Source organism: Copidosoma floridanum, unplaced genomic scaffold (genome assembly GCF_036245765.1).
Source record: "Copidosoma floridanum isolate Cflo_tuat_1 unplaced genomic scaffold, Cflo_Japanese_pri ptg000006l, whole genome shotgun sequence".
Lineage (NCBI taxonomy): Eukaryota > Metazoa > Arthropoda > Insecta > Hymenoptera > Encyrtidae > Copidosoma > Copidosoma floridanum.
In genome coordinates, this window is record NW_028321883.1 from 13181527 (window position 1) to 13203166 (window position 21640).

General features: G+C 36.1%; 1 protein-coding gene across 1 annotated transcript; it reads right to left on the reverse strand.

The window, feature by feature from the left end:
* Positions 1 to 4454: 4454 nt before the first annotated feature.
* Positions 4455 to 11273, reverse strand: Pep (Protein on ecdysone puffs). Its single transcript, XM_089598364.1, has 9 exons — positions 10983 to 11273; positions 10001 to 10326; positions 9717 to 9860; positions 8446 to 8678; positions 6786 to 7014; positions 6544 to 6702; positions 5864 to 6104; positions 5355 to 5740; positions 4455 to 5274 (listed from the first exon to the last, which is right to left on the reverse strand). Exons 2-9 carry the CDS (start codon positions 10319 to 10321, stop codon positions 4891 to 4893), a joined length of 2097 nt encoding a protein of 698 aa, XP_089454490.1. The 5' UTR covers positions 10322 to 10326; positions 10983 to 11273; the 3' UTR covers positions 4455 to 4890.
* Between the last annotated feature and the right edge of the window lie 10367 nt (positions 11274 to 21640).

A 21640-nucleotide genomic window follows, 5' to 3' on the forward strand; every position in this document is an offset into this window, starting at 1 on the left:
GTGAGATATAGATATTTTTTTTTTAAACGGTCCTACGTAGCACTTTTTTGCAAATTGCGAAAAAACGTCTCGACCGATTTTATCACACCGGAGCTCATTTTCTTCGTCTTGACATTGCGCATCTTTTTAACCCGCACAACTTTTTTGTCCGACTCTCCAGTTTTTTTCTAGACGCGAAAAACCATTTTTGGCCACTATTACTATTTTTTTAGGCCGTTAGCTGAGACAATTTGGAGTCTAAAACTATTTAGATTCGTTCTGTAACCGTTTAACTACCACCCAGATTTTTTTTGCGCTAATAGCAATTTCCCAAAAATAACCATGCTTTTTTGCTAATTTTATCCTCCTGATTTTCTACTTCCTTACTTGTGATGTTCACATATATATTCGTATATATTCTCTAAGGGTAGTACTAATAAGTGCAAAGTTTGAAGTCGGAGCTGCGCGCGATATTTTAAAAATCAAATTTAAGTAAAACGTTTGAATTTAAAGAATAACGATTATTTTAATAAATAATAATTAATAAAATGATACCTCGGATGGTAAAAACTTCTTGTTCAGCATCCTCGTCGATCTCATTACGTATACCTATCTGTTTTGCAGTTCAAACAGTCGACTCCCCAACAGTTTAAGCAATATTCTGAGCACCTTACACATGATGTCCTGCTTAACGCAACCACAATTGGTTTTATACCTACTGCTGCATGAACAGCGTATTTGCTTAAGTATATTATCAGATACAAGCTTGGACTGGCAACAAAATCGGGTCCAGGCCGAGCTTTGATTTTTTTCCAACCCCAAGACAAAGGATTTCTTGATGATACACTATAATAGTGCTGGGCTGCTGCAGATTCTGTTGGTGGTAATTGTTCTCATTTGAAATTAGTGTTGAAGATGCATTTCTAAAAAAAATTGAAACGAAACTCATTCAGACTTAGTATGTTAATTTTTTTTACGCCATACATAGCCATAGTAATGTTATCAGCATTTCGTAATTCCTGTGTATCGCTATTTTTTGAATAAAACACTGAAACTGCATTCGGTAAATCTTCGTTTTTATCCAAGACTTATATAATTTTACTCTTGCCTTGATTGTAAAAAGCAGACGTGGTATATCACCACCAGAAAATCAATGTAAAAAATCAATTCAATACTTAAAATTTAGTATTTTAACATTTCGCTTAATCTCAATATTATACACAACTCTCAATTACTAATTATGTTTACACATTGTACATTTATTATTAAGTTACTTCGGTATACACTATCTTTTATAATTTCAATTGAGTTATGTCTATTCTATGATTATGTTACTACGCTGTTTAATTTTTTATGTGCCGCGCTCGGCAACACACCTTATTAATTCACTGTAATTGGGCCCCAGGCCCGTTAATTCTATTAATAATAGTAATTATTTTTTTCAAAGTACGGTACACGAAACTGTCAGTATCATACACTGATTCGGCTTTACCCCTTAACAAGGCTTATGCAGTCATTGTATATTTGTGTTATTTGGCGCGAGTTGTAGTATGGATTACAAGTCCGTCTATACATCTTCGGCAATGATAACGACTTCTTTATTTATTGGCTCATCGATCGCTGTCTGCACAATCAATAAATCCGTATCTTCTTCAACAATTGCCGTTGGGAAACCTTTATCGTGTAACTTGTCACATAAAGCGGCTACAAGCCTTTTTTTTATCATTGTCGTTCGCTAAAACCGCGTCTTGCTTAACATTGACGCTCGTTGCGTCGTTAAAAATAATTTCTGTGCTAGTTTCAAACGTTCATCTGCGTTATCTTTCGACGCTTTTTGTAAACAGATTGGGTGTTGATGGATAACCAGCGAAAACAATGATGCTGTTGGTTGTACAATCATATACTCAATAAAATCGACGTACTTATCGTTTTAAAACATCTCCACAATAAGTTTTTTTTTCTTTTTTTTTTTTACCACGCTACTTTATGTAGCAGAAATCATCCCACATCTATTAGGTGCGTGTCAATTTTACTTTTGGAATTATTGAGTGGTACGTAATTGTCAAATAACTTCGATTTTTGAGCTTTTCTAAGAGAGCCGTCGTCAAAAATCGATACAGAGTAGGATGTCAGTTCGTATCAAAAGTACTGCTTTAACTCTTCTTTATTCTTCATAGTAACAGTAATTCCTTGAAATATAAGAGCTGGATTTATAATAGCTGTTTTTTTTATCGACTTTAACAGAAGTGCAAGCGTTTAAGGGCAAAACTTAAATTTTTTTTTCAAATTTAATTTTGTTAAAAGGCTTGTCAACTGAGTTCATCAATACCTGCAGCCCAGCTTCGAAAGATTTATGACAATTTATGCTATCGTCACCTTAACTCCCGAACTGATACTCAAAATTTTATCTGTATAGCGACAAACGGATGATGAGATTTAAAATACTCTTTTCCAGTTTACCAGCATGTTCAGCATCTCTGCTGATCCGTGTTGGCGAAGCATCAACATGTCGATCTAAACTCGCAAAAGAAACTCCGCAAAAACGTGTGATGAAATCGGCAATTTCTGTAACAACAGGCATTGTCAATATCCAATTAGATATATTATACTGTCAGTAAAACCTCCTCTTACTTTCATCAGACTCATTAAGTACATTTCAATAGACATGTCAGCCCAAATTCCACTCCAAAGTTTATCTGTCATACAAACGATAAAATATCCCTGTTGTACTGACCGTTTCCATATTATAATGTTTAAAAAAATATTCAAAAAATATTAACTACAGTGAAAATTTATGTTACGGTTTTTAAAATATTTAATAATATTGTAAAAACATTACTCTTAACGGATCGCTTATAGTAAAAAAAAAAAAAAAAAAAATACAGCTTCCAACAACAGAAAATTTTTAAGTACTTATAAATATTTTTCAACATGGTTGTTCTGCAACGTAACCTTTTTAAATGATCACACGACTTTAGCTTCAAGTATTTCCTCGAATACTTCTGTAAATCCACAAGTTTTTATGACAGAGAAAAATCTTGTTACAATGTTAAATTTGTTTTTAGTCATTTGCGGTCTCAAGTGCTCATTCCTTTTTTTATTAGTTAAGTATACGTATATGTACACGCAGAGTTGATAATATAAAATAATGTAAAATAAAATATTCGGCACAAACTCATTTTAGCATTTCTGCTCATTTAACTGTGGTCCAAAAAGTAAGACCCTTGTATCGGCAGCCGTGCCCAAAAATGGCATTCATTTTAAGATAAAAACAATAAGTGCTGTGAATTTGTTATATTAGATTTTTAACATTTTATTCATTATTTCTGTTATCATATCATTATTTTATAAACGTAGAACTAACAAAAAACGTATATTCGTAATTGCTAACTGACTATCACTTTGTAACTACCACATTTATTGTGTCAAAAGAGCGATTCTTATAATTTTGTTTCAACTTTTCAATAAAATAAAAACAATTAATCATTAATTAATTGGATATAAATTTTTTTAAGTTTTTTAATGTTCAATGAGAAAAAAAAAATGAAAAAAATGTTAATCCGAGGTACCAAAAATTAAAAAATCACGAAAATATGGCTATTGAAAACTGTTCTCATTGAAATTGAAGTAAAAAACGCGGATCTTAATTAGGTATATGCAGATTTTGACGATGCGACTAATATTTCATATCTGTATACAAGTTTAATGGACTTAAAAATATTCAGAATGTTGTAAGGTAAGGAAGTAGGGGAGACTGCGCTCACTCTCCTTAAATCTCACAACAATTATTTTGTTTTGCCCTTAAAGCCAAGAGAAGGGAAGAGCGAGCAAGGAGAGTCTTTCGGGGGAGCACACGACGAGCCTTGGAAGAGAACACACGTGCGACTTTGCCTTGTAAATGTGTTATCTTGAATAAAAGTCTTTGAGGTAATAAGTGTTGATCATTTTCGCGACGCACCTCCTTACCAATCTCTTTCCCACGTAACAATATATTTAGAAATTATCAAGAGTAAAAGCTCTCATTAAGATTTATCAAGTGATTTTAACAAATTGCTGTAAAGCTTGGTACACTTTTTTGTTGGGATGCCATTACCACCAAAAATTGAAATAAATTTTTTTGTCAAAAATCGCTAACGCTGTTGTAAAATTCTAATCTTAGCTGTTTTTGATTTTATTTTAAAAAAAGCATTACAATATGAACAACGCCCTAAATATAAGTCGGAAAAAGTTTTGAATGAAAAATTTTTTTTAATATTTAACTGATTTAACTACAGCTTAGCATAATTTTGTACAATTAAATTTTGCTTTTGACGATAGTCGTTAGTTTTGTAATTTATCAAATATTTTTTTGTCTTACAATTTTATTTTTAGTCAACTAAAGCAACTGATCTATAAAATAAAAAGTAGGTGGTGACATCTGTATTTTAAAATTAATAAAAGAATTTTTACAATACACAGATTTTATTTGTTTCAAAATCTAAATGTATACAGAAATTCGTATTCTATTGGAATGAGAATTCTATATTGGTACGTAAAATATAGCATTAAATTGTATATATTGTAACATAAATTCATGGATATTGGGTAGATTACATTCAAGGTGATTAGTGGTTACATAACATCAATATAATGTACCTAAATAAACTGCTAGTCCATCGCAATGATAAAAATTGACATTCAAACTTATAAAGTTTACCAAAATACATACTAGTTTCGTAAAATAGTAATAAAATTTGTCATAAATGTCGAGTAAAAACTATGCGTTGCCAAATTTTCATTCTAAATAAATCATAAAAATGAATTATTTTACGATGTAAAAAAATATCATGCGACCGACTAGAGTAAGTATTCAATATTTATAATTGTATTGTGTGTTTAGCTCGATATTTTGCTTGCTTTGATAAAATGTTTTTATCGTCGTGATCGTCGTGCACGATTTCCACGTGCACGTTGACTCGCGGCACTCCGAGCTGGAGTTCGCGCGTTTGTTTGCTGCACTGGCTTCGGCGGCGGTTCCTCCCTTTCTTCCTCTTCGTCGTTATCGTTATTCTCCTCTAATATATTATCTTCACCTGCATTGATGGATATTGCAGTTGATTCATCATCATTCTGAGCATCTTGGTTATCATCATTGTTGTCTTCATCTGAATCTCCGTTTGCCTCAGCTGGATCATATTTTTCGTCTTCATTTTTTTCATCTTCATTGGCATCATCATCCTTATCAACATTGTTCTCCAGCTTGGCTCGCTTTTCATCAGGCTCAATGTCACCTTTGCTGTCATCTTTACTTTCATTCTACAAATACATACATTCCAAGATTATACCTATTCTTTGGGAATGCGGGTGAAAAAAAATTCAACTTTAATAAATCTTACCTCTTCACCTTCCTTTTCAGCCTTGCCAGCATTTTCAGCAGCAGCTTGCAATGATTTAATTTCAGCCACGAAATTACGATAGTGAGTAATGGAATGGAGATGAGCATTCAAATCTTCTTCCGTTAGCATGAAACGATGACACTTTTCGCAATTATAGCCAGTAACTTCTTGTACAAATGATCTGCCAACTGCTAACTGACTATGCGATCTGACAAGCTTGAAGGATGGAATTTTCAATTTGCTCTCTATTTCACCTTCAGGAATATCGGTAACAAAATCTGAGACGTCAATAGACGAATCATCCAATTGATCAAGTTTTAAATCTCCAATGTCTTTTTCCTCATCTTCGGCACTTCGAACGTCAGATTCTCCTTTAGAAAGCTTGTCTGAAATGGGGAGAAAAAAAATAAGTTGAGATTTAATTTTAAGCAGTGTTCAACGAATACTACTATTGTCACATAAATTAGCCTTAAGCATAAATCTAGAGACCACTGATTCAATAAAATTACCTTTTTTCTTATTTTTTTTCTGCTCCTCGCTCTGGGCCGCATTTTTCATATGACTTGGAGTCAAGCAATGCTCATCATACTCGATTCTCGATGGGAATTCTTTGGAGCATGGGAAGCAGCGAGGATGCAAGAAGGTCTTCAACTGCTGATGTTTCTCGCTTTTACGATGACTTGATAGGGTGCCATAGAAATTCAAGTCGCACATGGTACAGTACTCCCTTACGCTCAAATCGACGGAAATCTGCGTTAAAGTAACCAATAAATCGTAGAATACAAAAAAATTTCCCTACTCATGCGATATTATTAACCGTTGTACAAGATTCTAGTAGTTTACAAGTAATTAAAATTGAAATTTTAACTACACCAATATGTAGGCAATAAGTAATAATAAAAAAATATTTTCAGTGTAAAATAAATTTTCGTCAATCTTCTGAGTTTCTTTTCAGAGTACAATTAACAAAAGTTCAAGGGTCATTGTAATTGTACTGTACTGTATAGCCAGAAGAAACTTTTATGTTTCGGATCCTAAGCATACATAGTTTTTGCTTCCTACACACGACTGCTTTGCAATATGTTGTTGTACCCTTGTACTTTTGTTACTTGCACCCGAAAAAGAAACTAGTTGAGCTCGCATATTTAAAAATAAATAATTCAATTGATTACAGTGAGCTGATGCCTACCTTCTTGCCACGACGCTTTGAATTATTAAGAATCAGCTCGCGTTGTTCTTCAGCAACACCCAAGTCGTGTCTCATCAATTCCACTTTCAGCTTGTAAGATTCATCAAGTTTTTCCATCATCAATAAATGAGCACGTCCACGTAAATGGTTTTCAAACGACTGGTACAGTTAAAATTCGAGTTGTTCAAGAGAGATGCTTGCAATTTACAACTAGACAACAAAAGACTTTTTTTTGCACTTACCGATCCATCCCACATGTACTTTTTGCAGACATGGCAATACATGCTGCTAATGGGGACGTCGGAGTAGCGGCTCTCCGCGTGTCTGGCAGCAGACTTTTTGCTAGGGCTTTTTTCCTCATCCCTCTCGCCCGAGCTGTTGTCTGCATCCTTCCTGTCGCTGGAGAGTTCCTTCTTCTCGTCCATCCATTCACGTTTCTTGGATTCTTCAGACTCTTCATTCTCTTCGTTACTGCTCGAATACAACAAGCATTAATAATACCAGTTTGTATTCACTTAATGCATTCAAGGTAGTTCTTACATAGACTGTATGGTAACAATCCAGTCATACATCCTCAAATATAGGTTTTAGATTATACTTATCAGATAATAACAGATTTTTGTCTTTTAAAATACTGTTTTTGAAGGGATGAGCTGTGTCGGCAACGTTGGTTACATAATTATTGCTTCTTATACAAATTGAATGTTCTATTCATCAAAATTATCCTTTACTTCATAACTAGTTTTAAATTGTAAAGTAGTACCAAAAAAATTGTCTAGTGTAAGGAAATTTGTCATAGATTTTTTTATATTAACAGATTTTTTTAAATAGATCACGGTGTACTTTGAAAACATGATAAATAAAAGAATAAACATTGATCTATAACTGTATCTAAAACCCACATGAACCTTCTGATGTTTGTAAGAACTACCTTGTCATTGCTTGAATCGATTTTGTGACTATATTTTGCCATTTGCAGGAAATTTTAAATTTTTTCTTCATGGATCAATTTTTTCTTATTCAAATCGCGAATCTTATTTGGATTGTTTGGTATTTTTGTCTAACATAAAATTTTAAGCTTTGTTATTCCCGATACAAGCTGCACAACGAAGAATAAAACGAGCATGTCTTCTCTTAGCACCTCGTAATGTGATCGTTTTCGAAAATATATTATATATATATAATTAACGAGTGCTGCACAGATGGGACTTTGAAATCCAAGTGGTGAATACTTTGAAGCGAAGTTTCGTCTACCCCTTTCATTTAAGGATGATTCGATGAAACGAGGCATTGCTGGCTTTTTCTTTTATTGGACAGGGGTATAGAACGGGTTAGTCAAAGTTCGTCGTCGCACGAGATAAGAACATTGTACTAGATAACATAAGTATGTGCACCAATAGTAATATAAAATATCGAATAAAGTTACATGTTTTATACCTGATGCTGTTAAACAGACGTCGGCAGGCCTGGTAATAAATTTTACCAACAATTCAATTTTAGTCACTTAATCAGACTATGAAAACTGCCACTTAACTTGGTTTCTGTTACAGATGTATGAGAGTAATTTTTTTTTTTTTTTTTTTTTGCACAAATTAATAAGCACAACACGCAACCGTCAAATAATACATTTGAAATTATGTCAAAAATTTATGCTTTAAACGCTAAAATTATTTTGATGTACACGAATGATCAGATGTATCGCGGATGAGCGACAAAAAATGTTTGATTAAATGAAAAAAATCAAATTGCTGAGTAAAACAGTAACCCAGCATTGGAGTAAAGAAGAAAGTTGGAATTTTTGTGCTCTCTTTCTCTCTCTCTCTTGAAGGTTCAAAAGAGAAAACTATGAGAACATAGTTGAAAAATTGAAGAAACTTGTTTTGCAATCTCCGAAAAGCTTACCTTAAAGCGACAGACGCTTCTGCTTTTTCATTGGTCTTATCAGAAGTCTTTTCCTGCTTTTCTTCCTTTTTGATGGTCTGATTCTGAGTTTGCTTAGGGGTAGTAATTGCTTTAGAAGACCTATTATCGTTCCGCTGATTTTGGTTTCCACCCTGGCGTTGGTTGCCCGACGGGCCACGAGATTGTTGCGGGCCACGCCGCCCAACAACTCCATCTCGGGCTCGATTACCCATCTATTTATATGGGTCAAAATGACCAAACAGTCTCATGAGAAGTGACGATATGTACCACGTGTGGAAAGTAAACTTGAACCAAGCTGGCTTAGCTTTATATTTTAGCTTAAAAGGATGATTGAAAGGAAAGTTAGATTAAAGGCAATCGTGCCTTTGCAATTATTTTTTCAGTCTAGGATAGGGAAGAATTTTCGGTAGTGGCTCGATCATTCCGCACTGGCATGAGAAAGGAAACAAGTGTCATGATGTTTATTATCAAGACTACATTACAGCTTTAAAAAGATATTAAAATATTAGATATATGTATATCATCTCATGCGAGACATACAGAGTTTTGTAACTCTTGAATGTACTTTTGGAGATGTTCAAGAGATCTCGTTGCATTGTACTTTTTCTGTTTTAAAAGAATTATTATTAGAATTAAATATTGATATTACATAATGCTCATCTGAAAATCTCTTTGAATATTCGGTACAGATAAAGGAGACTTCAAAATGTATGTTTGAAAAATACTGAGAACCGCACATAATGTAACACAAGTACAAAGCTTGTGTGTTATTTGTGTGGTTTACAGATAAATTATGAAATCATTTTGGTTTATAAAAGTAAATTTTCCAAAACGAAGATTACAATAGAAAAATTAAAAGATTTGTGAGATAATATTACAGGCAATAGTTGCTTCAAATATCCCACAGTTCAATGTTAATTAAATTTTAGATGAAAAAATCGAAAACTAAAACCTAATAAAAATTGTTTATTTCAAAAGAAATTAAAACGAAAGTGTTCCTCTGGTTAAGTTGATGATTGTAATTTATAAAAATTACATAAAAATAAAAAAAATAAAAAATGTATACATTCAGGAACGCAAAATTTTTAATATGAAAAAATACCACCAATAAACAACTTTTTCAAATATCTGTTACTAGTTTACTCGTTTTTAAAACTTGCTGTACAAGTTTTTAATTTCTAGAAATAATTAAGTTCAATTTCCTAATAAAAATTAATTTGTCCTTTACTCTGATAAGTAATGAAGCTTACCTTGTTGTAAGGCTGGACTCGCTGGTTTTTCATGTTTGGCCGAACATTTCGATCAACAAAACGGTTTTGATTGAAATTCTGCTGATTAGAAAAGTTTGGAGAGGGACCACTGAAGTTATTGCCCAAACTAAGCAATGATGGCACCTTTAGATGAGGAAAAATATTTTTCAAAACGAATGAGCACAGCATGTTTTGAAATGTCATTACTGGCAGTTATTACAAAAACAATGTTGTAATTATCTAAGTACTGCCAGCAAGACATGAAAATCAATTAAGAAAAATACCTGAGGCTGGTTAGCTTGTTGGCCACGCAGGAGGTTGGAAATAAGATCACTAGCAATGGCAAGCTGAGCTTGTGGCGAGGCAAGAGAAATGTTGTTGTTAGGAGTTGGTAAAATGCCACGTCCAGGCATCATTCCACTTTCCCAAGGACTCATGCCACCACCAACAATTCCGCTTCCACCCATATTCCCAATCCTTGAAGCGATGCCGGTGTTTCCAACACCACCACCACCGCCACCGCCACCACCACCACCACCCATGCCCCTGTTGAAGTTGCGGTTCCCAAAGTTATCCCGCTTGACCCCCCCTCGATTGAAAGCCATGATTTCTAATGGAGAATAAGAAAAGATGACGATTTTATTAAATAACTTTCAGCATATCAGTTTTAAGCTGAAGTACTCACACACCTATAAAATGGCTTCAATGCACTGATTAACGAGACAAAAGTGTGCAAATTCACAACACTCAAGAAGAATGAGATTACTATTGATTTAAGAAGAGAGGCACATACAAGCCGGTAACGTAATCGTTAAAGTCGACAAGATAAGTATGTACTTAAAAAGTTGGTCCAAGAATTAAACACTTAGTCTCACGGCACTAATCTTACTATAGGTAAGGCAAGTACTGGGCATTTGGCATTAGCCGTGTAAAACGAAATATCACACATATACGTATATATGACTCTAATATGAACCTTTCCAGAAAGACGCCGCGATAGCCGATGCAATTAGGTGCTATGAGATTTCTTTAATGTCTTTCTGTAAATGATTCTCATCAGCTCCCGATATTACGCGGTTACGAATGATAAATTTATGTTAATGTACATCATTTACACTAGCCCAGAGCGGCTCGGAGAAGCCACTACTTAAAGGACCCGGTAAGGCTACAGTTAGCCTCCTCGTGTACGCAACATTGCATTTTGGCGTCTTGCGTATGTTTTTCACTTAATCTTTCAAGAAAACAATAAGTAACAATCTTACTTACCCTTTTACGAACTGTGAATATATACCCTTCTGGAGTCGATCTATTGAATTCAGATTATATATGAAACAAGCACCAAATGCAGTGTCTATCCTTGGAGTACGTTTTAACGTAGGTATATACCTACCAATGAGTGGAGGAGGTAAAATGGAGTCGATCTGGGCAAACTTTATGTACTACAATGAACAAGACTTTCTATGGAGGAGAGAGAGAATACGAGACAGCTAGGTCAGGGGGGGCCTCATAAACTCAAAGCACTCCAAAGAAGAAGGAAAGAAATGGACAATATAAAAAAGGATGGAAGTTATATGTACGCCTTACGCCCTTAGCTTACGCCTTACGCCATGTACGGTATGTATGTCGGTATAGAAGAGCAACTCCGCGTCTGCGCAGAGTACGAATAATTAATTGGGAATTGGGATTAGTGCTGGGACTGCGCTGGGCGATATTTTAAAAAGTACCCGGGCAGAAGGTAACGTAAATTTGTTACAAAAAACTTAAATAGATTGAAAGAAAAACAGATAATTTTAGATTCTTACAAATACTTTCTGTATCAATTTGGAAAATTTTTTTATAAATATTTATAATTCTTTATAATTATTTTTTTGTATTTAATATAATTTAGTATGATTTGTAAGACTTTAAATTACTTTATTAATATTTTCATAAAGTTTAAGATGAAGTATGAAAGAACTCGAATATTAAGTTACGCTTTTATATACTTCGTATCGATACGTATCATTGCGCAAAGTATCGATACCGATAAAATATCGAGCTTAAAGTATCGATATTGACAATATCGATACTTTGAGCATAAGCGTTTTGCTTTTCTTAAACTACAATTAACAATAACCCGGGAAAAGAAGGTAGCTTTTATATGCCAATGGATTTGATAAAAAATTAAAAAAAATTTATTGTATTTTCTATTTTTATCTTACATAAATATCTTATATTAAAAAAATTAGCTAAAAAACATCGTCTTTTATACAGATTTATGTCATTTCGTTCGAGTTGAAAAAAAAAAATTAAATTTTCCAATCGTCAAGTGATGATGAATGTAAAAATAGTAACATTTGTAAATGACCACCACTTAAACACGTTCGTTTATCTGTTACAATATTTCCTGCGTCAGAAAATAGTCTCTCACACGAAACGGAAGTCGCTAAGACGCAAAAAAACTTTTTCGCCACTTGAGATGAAGGTGTATTTCCGTTATTGTTCCAGAACGTAATAGGATTACGCGATACTGCGCCATGTAGTATCGACACAACGATATTTACGGTGACAAAATATCGATACAAAATATCGATATTTCACATAAAAAGTATCGATATTCTTGTGTATCGAAAAATATCGCCCAGCACTAATTGGGATCAATTAAGATCGACCCTTGAGAGCCTTCTCTCGAAACTTCGGAATCACGCCACAATGTGTAAGGATAGAAAAACTGGTGGCGCTGACAGTTACGAGCCTTCTCTCCCCATTTTTGAAACTCGCCACTTTACCGAGATTAACCTAGGACAGTGGCGCTAGTGCTATGGGAATATTGGGAATCGGCCCCAATTCGAGCATTCGACTGATTCGAGGGGTCTAACTACGAGCTTCGATATACGCAATAGCTTTCAAGATTTACTGTCATACTATACCTTTGAACATCAAAAAGTTAACTTTCATTTACGTTTTCGTCATAAGCATGGTGTAAAAAATACATCATAAGGTGGGCTCTTCAGCCCCCGAACTGATCAGCCAATCAGGAGGCTTGGAACACGTGACCTTTATCCATATTGGATTTTCCACCAATGAGCGTAGAGAGCGCGTTATTTAACTACTTACACTTTATTGCTGAAAAGCAACATAGGCCGATGTACAGAAAAATAGTTATATGGTACGGCCCCAGAGATGAACGAAAAAACTGACTTCTGATGTTAAAATTCTCATAAAAAGAAAAAAATTGTAAAATTTGTTTATTGAAATATGCAATAAACTTTATGCATTGTATATTTTACAAATAATCAGATCATCGTATAGAATTATATTTATACATAAAACAGTGCACCTAACAAATTTTAAACATGTTATTTATCGAGGAAATTTTTTACCCTGTACTCTTGTTTACGTGTAGCAGTATAATAGTTGAACAACGCGCTCTCTACGCTCATTGGTGGAAAATTCAATATGGAAAGTCGCTTGTTCCTAGCCTCCTGATTGGCTGATCAGTTGGCTGGCTGAAGAGCCCACCTTATGTATTTTTTACACCATGGTCATAAGGTTGGTGGTGTGACGGTAAATCTCGAACCGTATTGCGTATATCGAAGCACGTAATTAGACCCGAGGTTCGAGGTGTAAACTGTGGACGTATTCAAAATGACGCGACACATTAGTATTGGTTTTAAATAGGACTGCGTGACACTGCCCAAGTGCGTAGGGGCAGCGCAATTATAGACGAGGCCCTACAATGACTTAGGCACAGAACTGTATATCTATATACACTGGAAAATAGTGGGAGGTGCTGAAAATGGCGGAGCCAATCAGCACCGCGTGACCCTATCCGCCGTACTGTCCCTCGACCCACTGTAGTCTGTAGTGTAAGCCGACTCCTAACGCTTCTATAGCGTATTTCATCTGAACTCGAGTTGGGTCCAGCTGCCAATGATTTGAACGTATGAAAACTGTCTAAGTTAAATTTAATGTTTGGTTTTTATTATTTTTCGATCAAGTAATGCTGTAAGACTGATTTAATAATGACGAGTGTTTATAAATGCTTTGTTCCCAACTGTTTTCAAAGAAAAAATCCCGAAGTAGGAATAATCCAACATAAATTTCCAAAATCTGTTGATAGTAAAAATGAGTGGATATGAAGGTGTAATATAATCAAGCAGATTGGATCCAAGTCTGCTGTATGCAGCGCACACTTTTCGGCATTAGATTACTTACTTAATATATATTACTCAATATATTTTCGAGAACCTGGCCCTACGTTTGCAATCACATCACTTAAATTAACTAAATATGGCATTTTTAACTACAACTCTACAAATAATCAAAAATACGCTAGGGGCGCTAGGAGTCGGCTTACACCTCGAATCACTAGCACCACTGTCCTAGGATTAAAGTGGTAAGTTTGAAAGTTTCATTCAAACACGACGAGAGAAGGCTCGTAACTGTCAGCGCCACCGGTTTTTTTATCCTTACATATTGTGGCGTGATTCTAAAGTTTCAAGAGAAGGCTCCAAAGGGCCGATCCCAATTAAATTAATAACAAACTAGGAATAACTAGAGCGGCTAAGCAATAGACAGCTAAAAAATATAGATTGTTCGTAGTGCTCTTTTTCTTATGTAAGCTTAAAGCACTTTATATTTGTCGGAACGATGAACAATATTACCTATTAAGTGATAGTAAGTCTTATATTATATTATAGGTTACAGGACATCATTGACCGTATGTAGACAAACCGTTCCGACAGATATACATATAGCGCCTCGAGTGTACATATAGACATATACAAGAAATGTAGATTGGTGAGAGTGGGACCGTACCATGTAACTATTTTTCTGTACATTGGCCTATGTTATAACACTGGCCCCCGAGGCGAAAAAAAGTTATGTGGTACGGCCACCAGTGAGACTGAGACTGCTTGTTCTTATTAAGTTTGTTCGATGAGGGTGTTCGAAGCGCTCCCATCGACCCAAGACTACAGTGGGTCGAGGGACAGTGCAGTGATTGGCTCCACCATTTTCAGCACCTCCCACTATTTTCCAGTGTATATAGATATACAGTTCTGTGCCTAAGTCATTGTAGGGCCTCTTCTATAATTGCGCTGCCCTTACGCACTTGCGCAGTGCAGAGAAAGCGCGATTGTAGAATGGCATTGTGGAGTGGCGTTATGTGAAATGTTATTTACCATTTCAAATTGACCGCCACTGACATGTGCTATAAATGGCGGCCATCCGCTGCACTGTCCCTAGACCCACTGTACCCAAGACCAAGACTCCCAACAGTTATTAAGATATATATATATATATATATTTATATTATAGTGCTTTACGTCCGGCTCCTTTGATAAGGGCACTACACAGGGCACTTAGCACTTTCGAGAAAGAAGGGAAGAGGGATGGGAGGCCGCCCATCACTAGGAGGGGAGTAGGGGGAAATTAGACAATTTTTGCTGCGAGAAGGTCGCCTAAACCCTCCTCGAGGAGCATTGCGTGGTGAAAAAGCACATGTGAAAAATCACAGAGGTACTTGCCCGAAAAAGTCGCACTGGCTGGGAATCGAACCACGGTCTCCCGCGTGCCAATCCACGACCTAGCCGACTGAGCCACCGCGTGCTCTCTAAATCTATATTTATGTCCAAGACTGTAAATATAGATATACGCCTCAATGGTTCTATGGTTGTTCGGAGTGCTTCGAACACTTCAAGGACGTTCATCACACATAGCGTTTTCTGTATGTTCTTGCTGAAATTTCAACAGGATGCTCGTAATGATATTAGAAAGTCACACATAAAATTTGAGACCGTTTCACAACACCGTTTTTTTTAGATATTGAACGTTGAAAAAACTTCAATTTAACACGTAACCTTTTGGAAGACCTGTATTAAAACGTGTTTGGCTGAATAATACCGGCTTACTATCACTGAGGAGAGTATGGCGGTGCGCCAGCTGGGGCTACCAGATTTGTGGGGATTCGTGTTCCTGTTGATCTAACTGTTGGGCACTCGTTATGAACTACAATAAGCATGCACTATACACATATACCTACTATAAAACACTTTTACACACCACACCAGGGCTGTAAGGCAGTCCCCTTGGTGGGACTGAGGGAGAGTGACGACTCCCGACCGGCCGGCCCAAGCAAGAGGCGACGTTTTTGGCAACAGAGAGGCTGCTGCGCTGGTTTACATACCCTTTCCTGTTTTTAATTGAAACAACGGCGAGACAGGCTGAAAGCACTATATTGCAATGAGTGACGTCAGTGCTGTCAGCTTTTTCAACAACAACATCGAGATGGATCTGGAATACACTAGCAACTTAAGATCAGAGCTAACTGTTGAGGAAACAAAGGAGGATTATGAACTCACAATCCACGATTACAAAGGAGACGACTAAACTCCCTTAAAAAAAGACTAAGAGGAAGCAGGAGCTTGTCCTTAGGTAGTGGTAGCAGGAAACAAGATATAGTCAGAAAAAAGGAGGAGAAAATTCTCGTTAAGGTCATAGAAGGGCAAAGCTTTGCCGAAGTCCTAAAGAAGATAAGGACTGATTTCGAGCCAGAAGAGGCTGAGATCATAGACAAACACACCTGAAAAAGAAATACGGAATTCTATGTGTGATTACTTCTGTAATACCTTCAGGAAAGCCATGTGGCATTACATATGGTTTTACGTATGGCATTACATAAGGGGTTTTAGCTTGGTAATGCCATATGTAATTCCATTTGAAAAAACACATAGAATTACAAATTGGAAAAAGGAAAAAAATTTTGTCATCTAGAAATAACTGCAGAATACTGTAATGCGTCATTTACTGTGAACAAGTAATGTTAACATCTGGATGATAACTCGAAAACAAGGGGATTCAAGTTATATTTCAGGAATAAAAAAAGAAAATTGAAAAATTAAATTTTTTCATATAGAAGTAAAATCAGCTGAACCCCCTTGTTTTGGAGTTATAATCCCGATGGTAAGACAAATTATTAAATGCAAATAACTTATTATGGTATTTTGCAGTTATTTCTAGATGATAGAAATTTTTTCTTTTTCCAATTAGTAATTACATGTGTTTTTCCATATGGAATCTCATATGGCATCACCAAGCTAAAACCCTTTATGTAATGCCATATGTGAAACCATGTGTAATGCCATATGGCTTTCCTGAAAGTTTTACAGAAGTAATTCTACATAGAATTCCGACATTTTTTTTCAGGTGGGTAGAGTTACTACAACTAAAAAGGGAGATCTTCTCCTCAAAGTTACAGGATTATAGGACAGAAGGACCCTTGTTAGTAGTATAGCTAACATCGGGGAAGGGCTAGCATCCATTAAAGAAAATGAGAAAAAGGTAACTCTTGAAATCCGGAATCTGGATCCGATTACCGAGATCGCTGACATCGAACCTGCGTTGAGTAGATTCTCTGGTTATTGCTCGCCGCAAACGAGAAGAGTGGCACTGGTAGGAGCGAATAAAAAAGGGCAGAAGGTATCTCTGGTCAACATTGGAGAGACTGATGCCAGAACTTTAGAAAAAATGAGAAGCTTGTTAATAGGCCTTACAAGCCGCCAAGTGAGGAGATGGATTGTTGGTAAAGTCCTCAAATGCTACCGGTGTCTGGAATACGGACACATAGCTCGATATTGCCACAAGATGGACCGGTCGAAGCTATGCTTCTGATGCGGCAGCTGCAATCACCGCAAGAAAGATTGCAAGGGGGATGCCCGATGTTTCGCTTGCGGAACAGAAGGTGCCAAACGTGGAGCAGGTAGCGGTTATGTGCAGGTACGTCTGCCCAGAATTTAGGAAGGCACTACGAGAGGCCAAAAGTAAGATGCTTAAAAGGCGCCGATAGAGTTTAAGACAACAAAAGCGGGTTGACCATTGCAAATCTAAGCTACGTTTACTTACCAAGTCATCAGCAAGGAGAAGCAACGGGAATCGATGTTCCCGCACAACAGCAGATGGCCAGACGAAATTCGAGGCGATACTCGTTGGACAGGTTTTAGTATTAGTTATTACCACATGATGATTTTTCACATTATGAAATGCCGCTAAATTGGCGCTCTTTTTTTGAATACGTCAATTAAGAAAGGTTTTAGTTTTAACTTTGGCCACTTCATTTATTGTTGTACAGGCTCTTCAGTGCTAGTAGTCGCGTCCCATCTTGAATAAAGAGAAGGTAACGTCACGGCGGCGATGACACTCCAATGGAAGGCCACATCAATGGTCAACACTCCATGGTCCCTGCTTGAAGTTTAAATTGGATCCCGAGCCGGGTGTCCCAGGAGATAGGTCTTGACAGTTTTGTTGGTATTTGTTCTGTATCGCTAAAAACTCGACCTGGTTCCAAGAAATATGACCTACTCAAGAGCATAAGTGTTCATAACTTCGTAGCGTGATACTTAAAAATTGTAAATAAGAAGTTCCAGCTTTGCCTTGAATTATTACATAAAGTTAGAATAAACGATGGGACATTTGTCATGTAATTTTTAAACATACAAGGCTAAAAACAATGTATTTAAAGAAGGCAAAGTATTTCTCTAAATATTTTATTGATTCGTACATATCAATGTAACACAACTAAATTGTGACCAATAAAAGTAATAACAGTGATTTCCTTACAATAAGTAGTTTTCCTCACAATCGATTGTTTGTCATCTGCACCAAAACACATTTTAAAAATTATTTTTAAACGAAAGTGCCATCACCCCAGGGCTGTTATGCGGCCTGAGGGACCGTAAGGTAGCCCCAGATGGATTGCACTTGTGTGTCAAACACTGTTTTTCCTGACGTAGGGCACACCTGACTCTCAAAACGCCTGAGTTAGAAAAAAATACATTTCAGAAAAGTTATATACCTATTTTACCTCGTCTTTTTTGTATATTAATGTGTTTATATTTAATTTCAGATTGCGTTTTCCATTTTATTCTTGAATATTTTAAGATCTTGCAATAAATTGAAATGAATATGTATTCCTAAAGTTAGAATGAAACATTCCATAAGTTTTTTCATTTATTTAGGGATATGTAAAAGACTCAGCTTACAATAATTGAAAAATATTGTAAAATAGAATGTAAGAAACTATCATTTATTGTTAAGCGACGTAAAATTCGAAAATTTCATTAAAAGAATGGTTTTAATATATACCATTTATATAGCTTTTTGGACTCCATTATTTAAGGTGATTCAAATTTAAGTTAAAAGTCTATAAAAATTTTAAAAACTTAATGAAGTTTTTTATAAACTTAAAATCTACTACCATACGAAATTTGAGATGGGGTTTTCGAACATATTACTGGAAAAAGCTGCGTTGAAATCGACTTTTTAACACAATATCTTTTAGTAAGCCATGCATGTCTATCATATAATATACATCAAACTAACCAGAGGTTTATAACTATAAACCGGCTGCTATAATCACACTAACATGTGTGTGTTGGCTCAGTTGGTTAGCGTGCTAGCCATTGATACAACACAGCTCAAGTGGTCCTGGGTTCGATTCCCGGTTGGGGCAATCAGATTTTTTCTGATGGTCTTGTCCGGAATCCAATTCACGACACCAACTTAGGATTAAGAGTTAGTTTTAAGATCCAACCCACAGTTTTCAACCCAATGTAATTTAATAATGTAATATTCTGTTAAGAGCCTTTAAGGACTTTATAAAGCTTTCAAATAAATACACTACGCAAGTAAGTATTTATTTAAAAAAAAAATTTTTAAAATAACCTGTGTGTTCCAATTACTTTTTAACATAAATAATAGATAATAGAAGAAATAAATCATGGATTTAAAGTACGTATTCTATACTTAGTTTTATATATTAGTTACAATTCTTTGGTAAACATTGCATCTTTAGTAATCAGTTCTTTGGTAAACATTGCACTTTTAGTAATTACAATTATCAATCGAAAGACAATGCAAACATATTTATTGTCCTCTAATACAATCATTCAATATTTCAATATTTAACTGTTCTACTACATCGTCATAAATGTGTAGTATTACAATATTGTTTAAACTGTTTTAAAGCATTGTAAAATGTATATAATTATTCAATCGTTTCGTAAAGAAAAACTTGGTTTATTTTTGCATGATATACGGTGAATAGTTTGTAAAAAGCGAACAAATGTTACGAACAGAATACAAAAATATTATATTCCTTAATACCATATATAATAATAAATGTATGAAAATACATTGTCGAGCTTGGTGAATTTTTTAATAAATTGGGTTATAGCTTACGAAGTCTCTTGCCCTCATCCCGCCCCAAAACTCATCCAGGAAAATTTCCCATATGGCATTATGGCCACGACCTCAACCACCGCCTCTGGTAATCATATTTACACGAATTTTTGCGGTAGCTTGAGAGTTCTCTGTCAAGTTTGGACCAATGTTGGTTGCCTGTGTTACATCGAGGCTGCGCTCGACGTACCTTTTTTTTTCCCTCCTCCTCTCCTTATCGTCCTCGTAAAGCCGCGTTTTCGTAGCAAGCTAAATGACATACACGCACACATACACCAAGTACCGAAACTAAGGCTTTGTGACACACAAATAAGGAGAAACCGAGCAAGACAAAGAAGAACTAGTCTACATCTCCCTCCCTCCTTATACGTCGACATCGCCTGAGGAAATTTAATAATTTTCTATCCTTTCCCTCTTCTGTGTCCTAACCATTCGTAAATAACCCGACGCGCGAGCCGGGATGTTGATCTACACATCGGCCAGCGTTCATGCAACGCGACTTGACAACAGCATGCTATACTCCTACCACCTTCTATCTCTAACACTCACATATCCAGAGACGCCAAGCCGAAAAATAACGCGAACTATAATACGACTTAATCCCGATAAGCAAGCACTGGGACCAGTATCGTTACTATACTATATTCTTTAGCAAGTAAGCGTCACCCCAAAACCAAAACAACATATGTAAAGGGAGACGGAAAGCATATAGGAAATCTTTCCCTCTCCCTGCCATGAGATGATGCAGACTAATTCTAAGAACCTACGTGCGTCTCGTCGTCTCTGGCCGTAGTGACAGTGACAAGGAGGCAAGATCTTCGGCTATATAAGCCCATGGCCTCCTGCACGAGCAGCTCAGTCTCAAAAAAATTCGTTCAATGGTCAGGCCAGCCTGGGTGTATACCTAGAGCAGTAGCCAGACTAAAGGCATACGACCTGGAGAACCCGGTCGATGCATTCAATGGTCAGGCCAGCTTGGTAAACCACCGAGACTAGTAGCCAGACTGGAATACACGACCTGGAGAATCCGGTCGAAGTCTATTCGTGACCTGGAGAATCTGGTCCACAATTTCGATTTAAATTATATCCGGCCACCCGGATCTTGCCTCGAGAGCCACTTATATTCCCCCTTTTTTTTTTCTTTTTAATAAAAGTAAGTAACAATACTTTTTAAACTTAATTCTCATACATCCCCTAATAGTTTTTTTTCTTCTCTTCGTAAAACCCACTTTTGCGTGCCGTTAATTTAAAAAATCAAGCAACGCTAAGTTGTGTGCCGGTTGGTGCAAATGCCGATGGCCAAACAACTAGCCTCCATTTAAAAAAAAATCAAGCAACGCTAAGTTGTGTGCCGGTTGGTGCAAATGCCGATGGCCAAACAACTAGCCTCCAATTAAAAATCAAGCAACGCTAAGCTGTGTGCCGGTTGGTGCAAATGCCGATGGCCAAACAACTAGCCTCCATTTAAAAAAAAAAATCAAGCAACGCTAAGTTGTGTGCCGATTGGTGCAAATGCCGATGGCCAAACAACTAGCCTCCATTTAAAAAAAAAAATCAAGCAACGCTAAGTTGTGTGCCGATTGGTGCAAATGCCGATGGCCAAACAACTAGCCTCCATTTAAAAAAAAATCAAGCAACGCTAAGTTGTGTGCCGGTTGGTGCAAATGCCGATGGCCAAACAACTAGCCTCCAATTAAAAATCAAGC

Excerpts from the sequence above, each read along its gene's own strand:
- Pep (XM_089598364.1), bottom strand. The coding sequence starts at position 10,321 with ATGGCTTTCAATCGAGGGGGGGTCAAGCGGGATAACTTTGGGAACCGC. Across the intron at positions 9,861-10,000 it reads AACAAGCTAACCAGCCTCAG|GTGCCATCATTGCTTAGTTT; the intron begins GTATTTTTCTTA and ends CCTCATCTAAAG. Across the intron at positions 6,105-6,543 it reads CAAAGCGTCGTGGCAAGAAG|ATTTCCGTCGATTTGAGCGT; the intron begins GTAGGCATCAGC and ends ACTTTAACGCAG.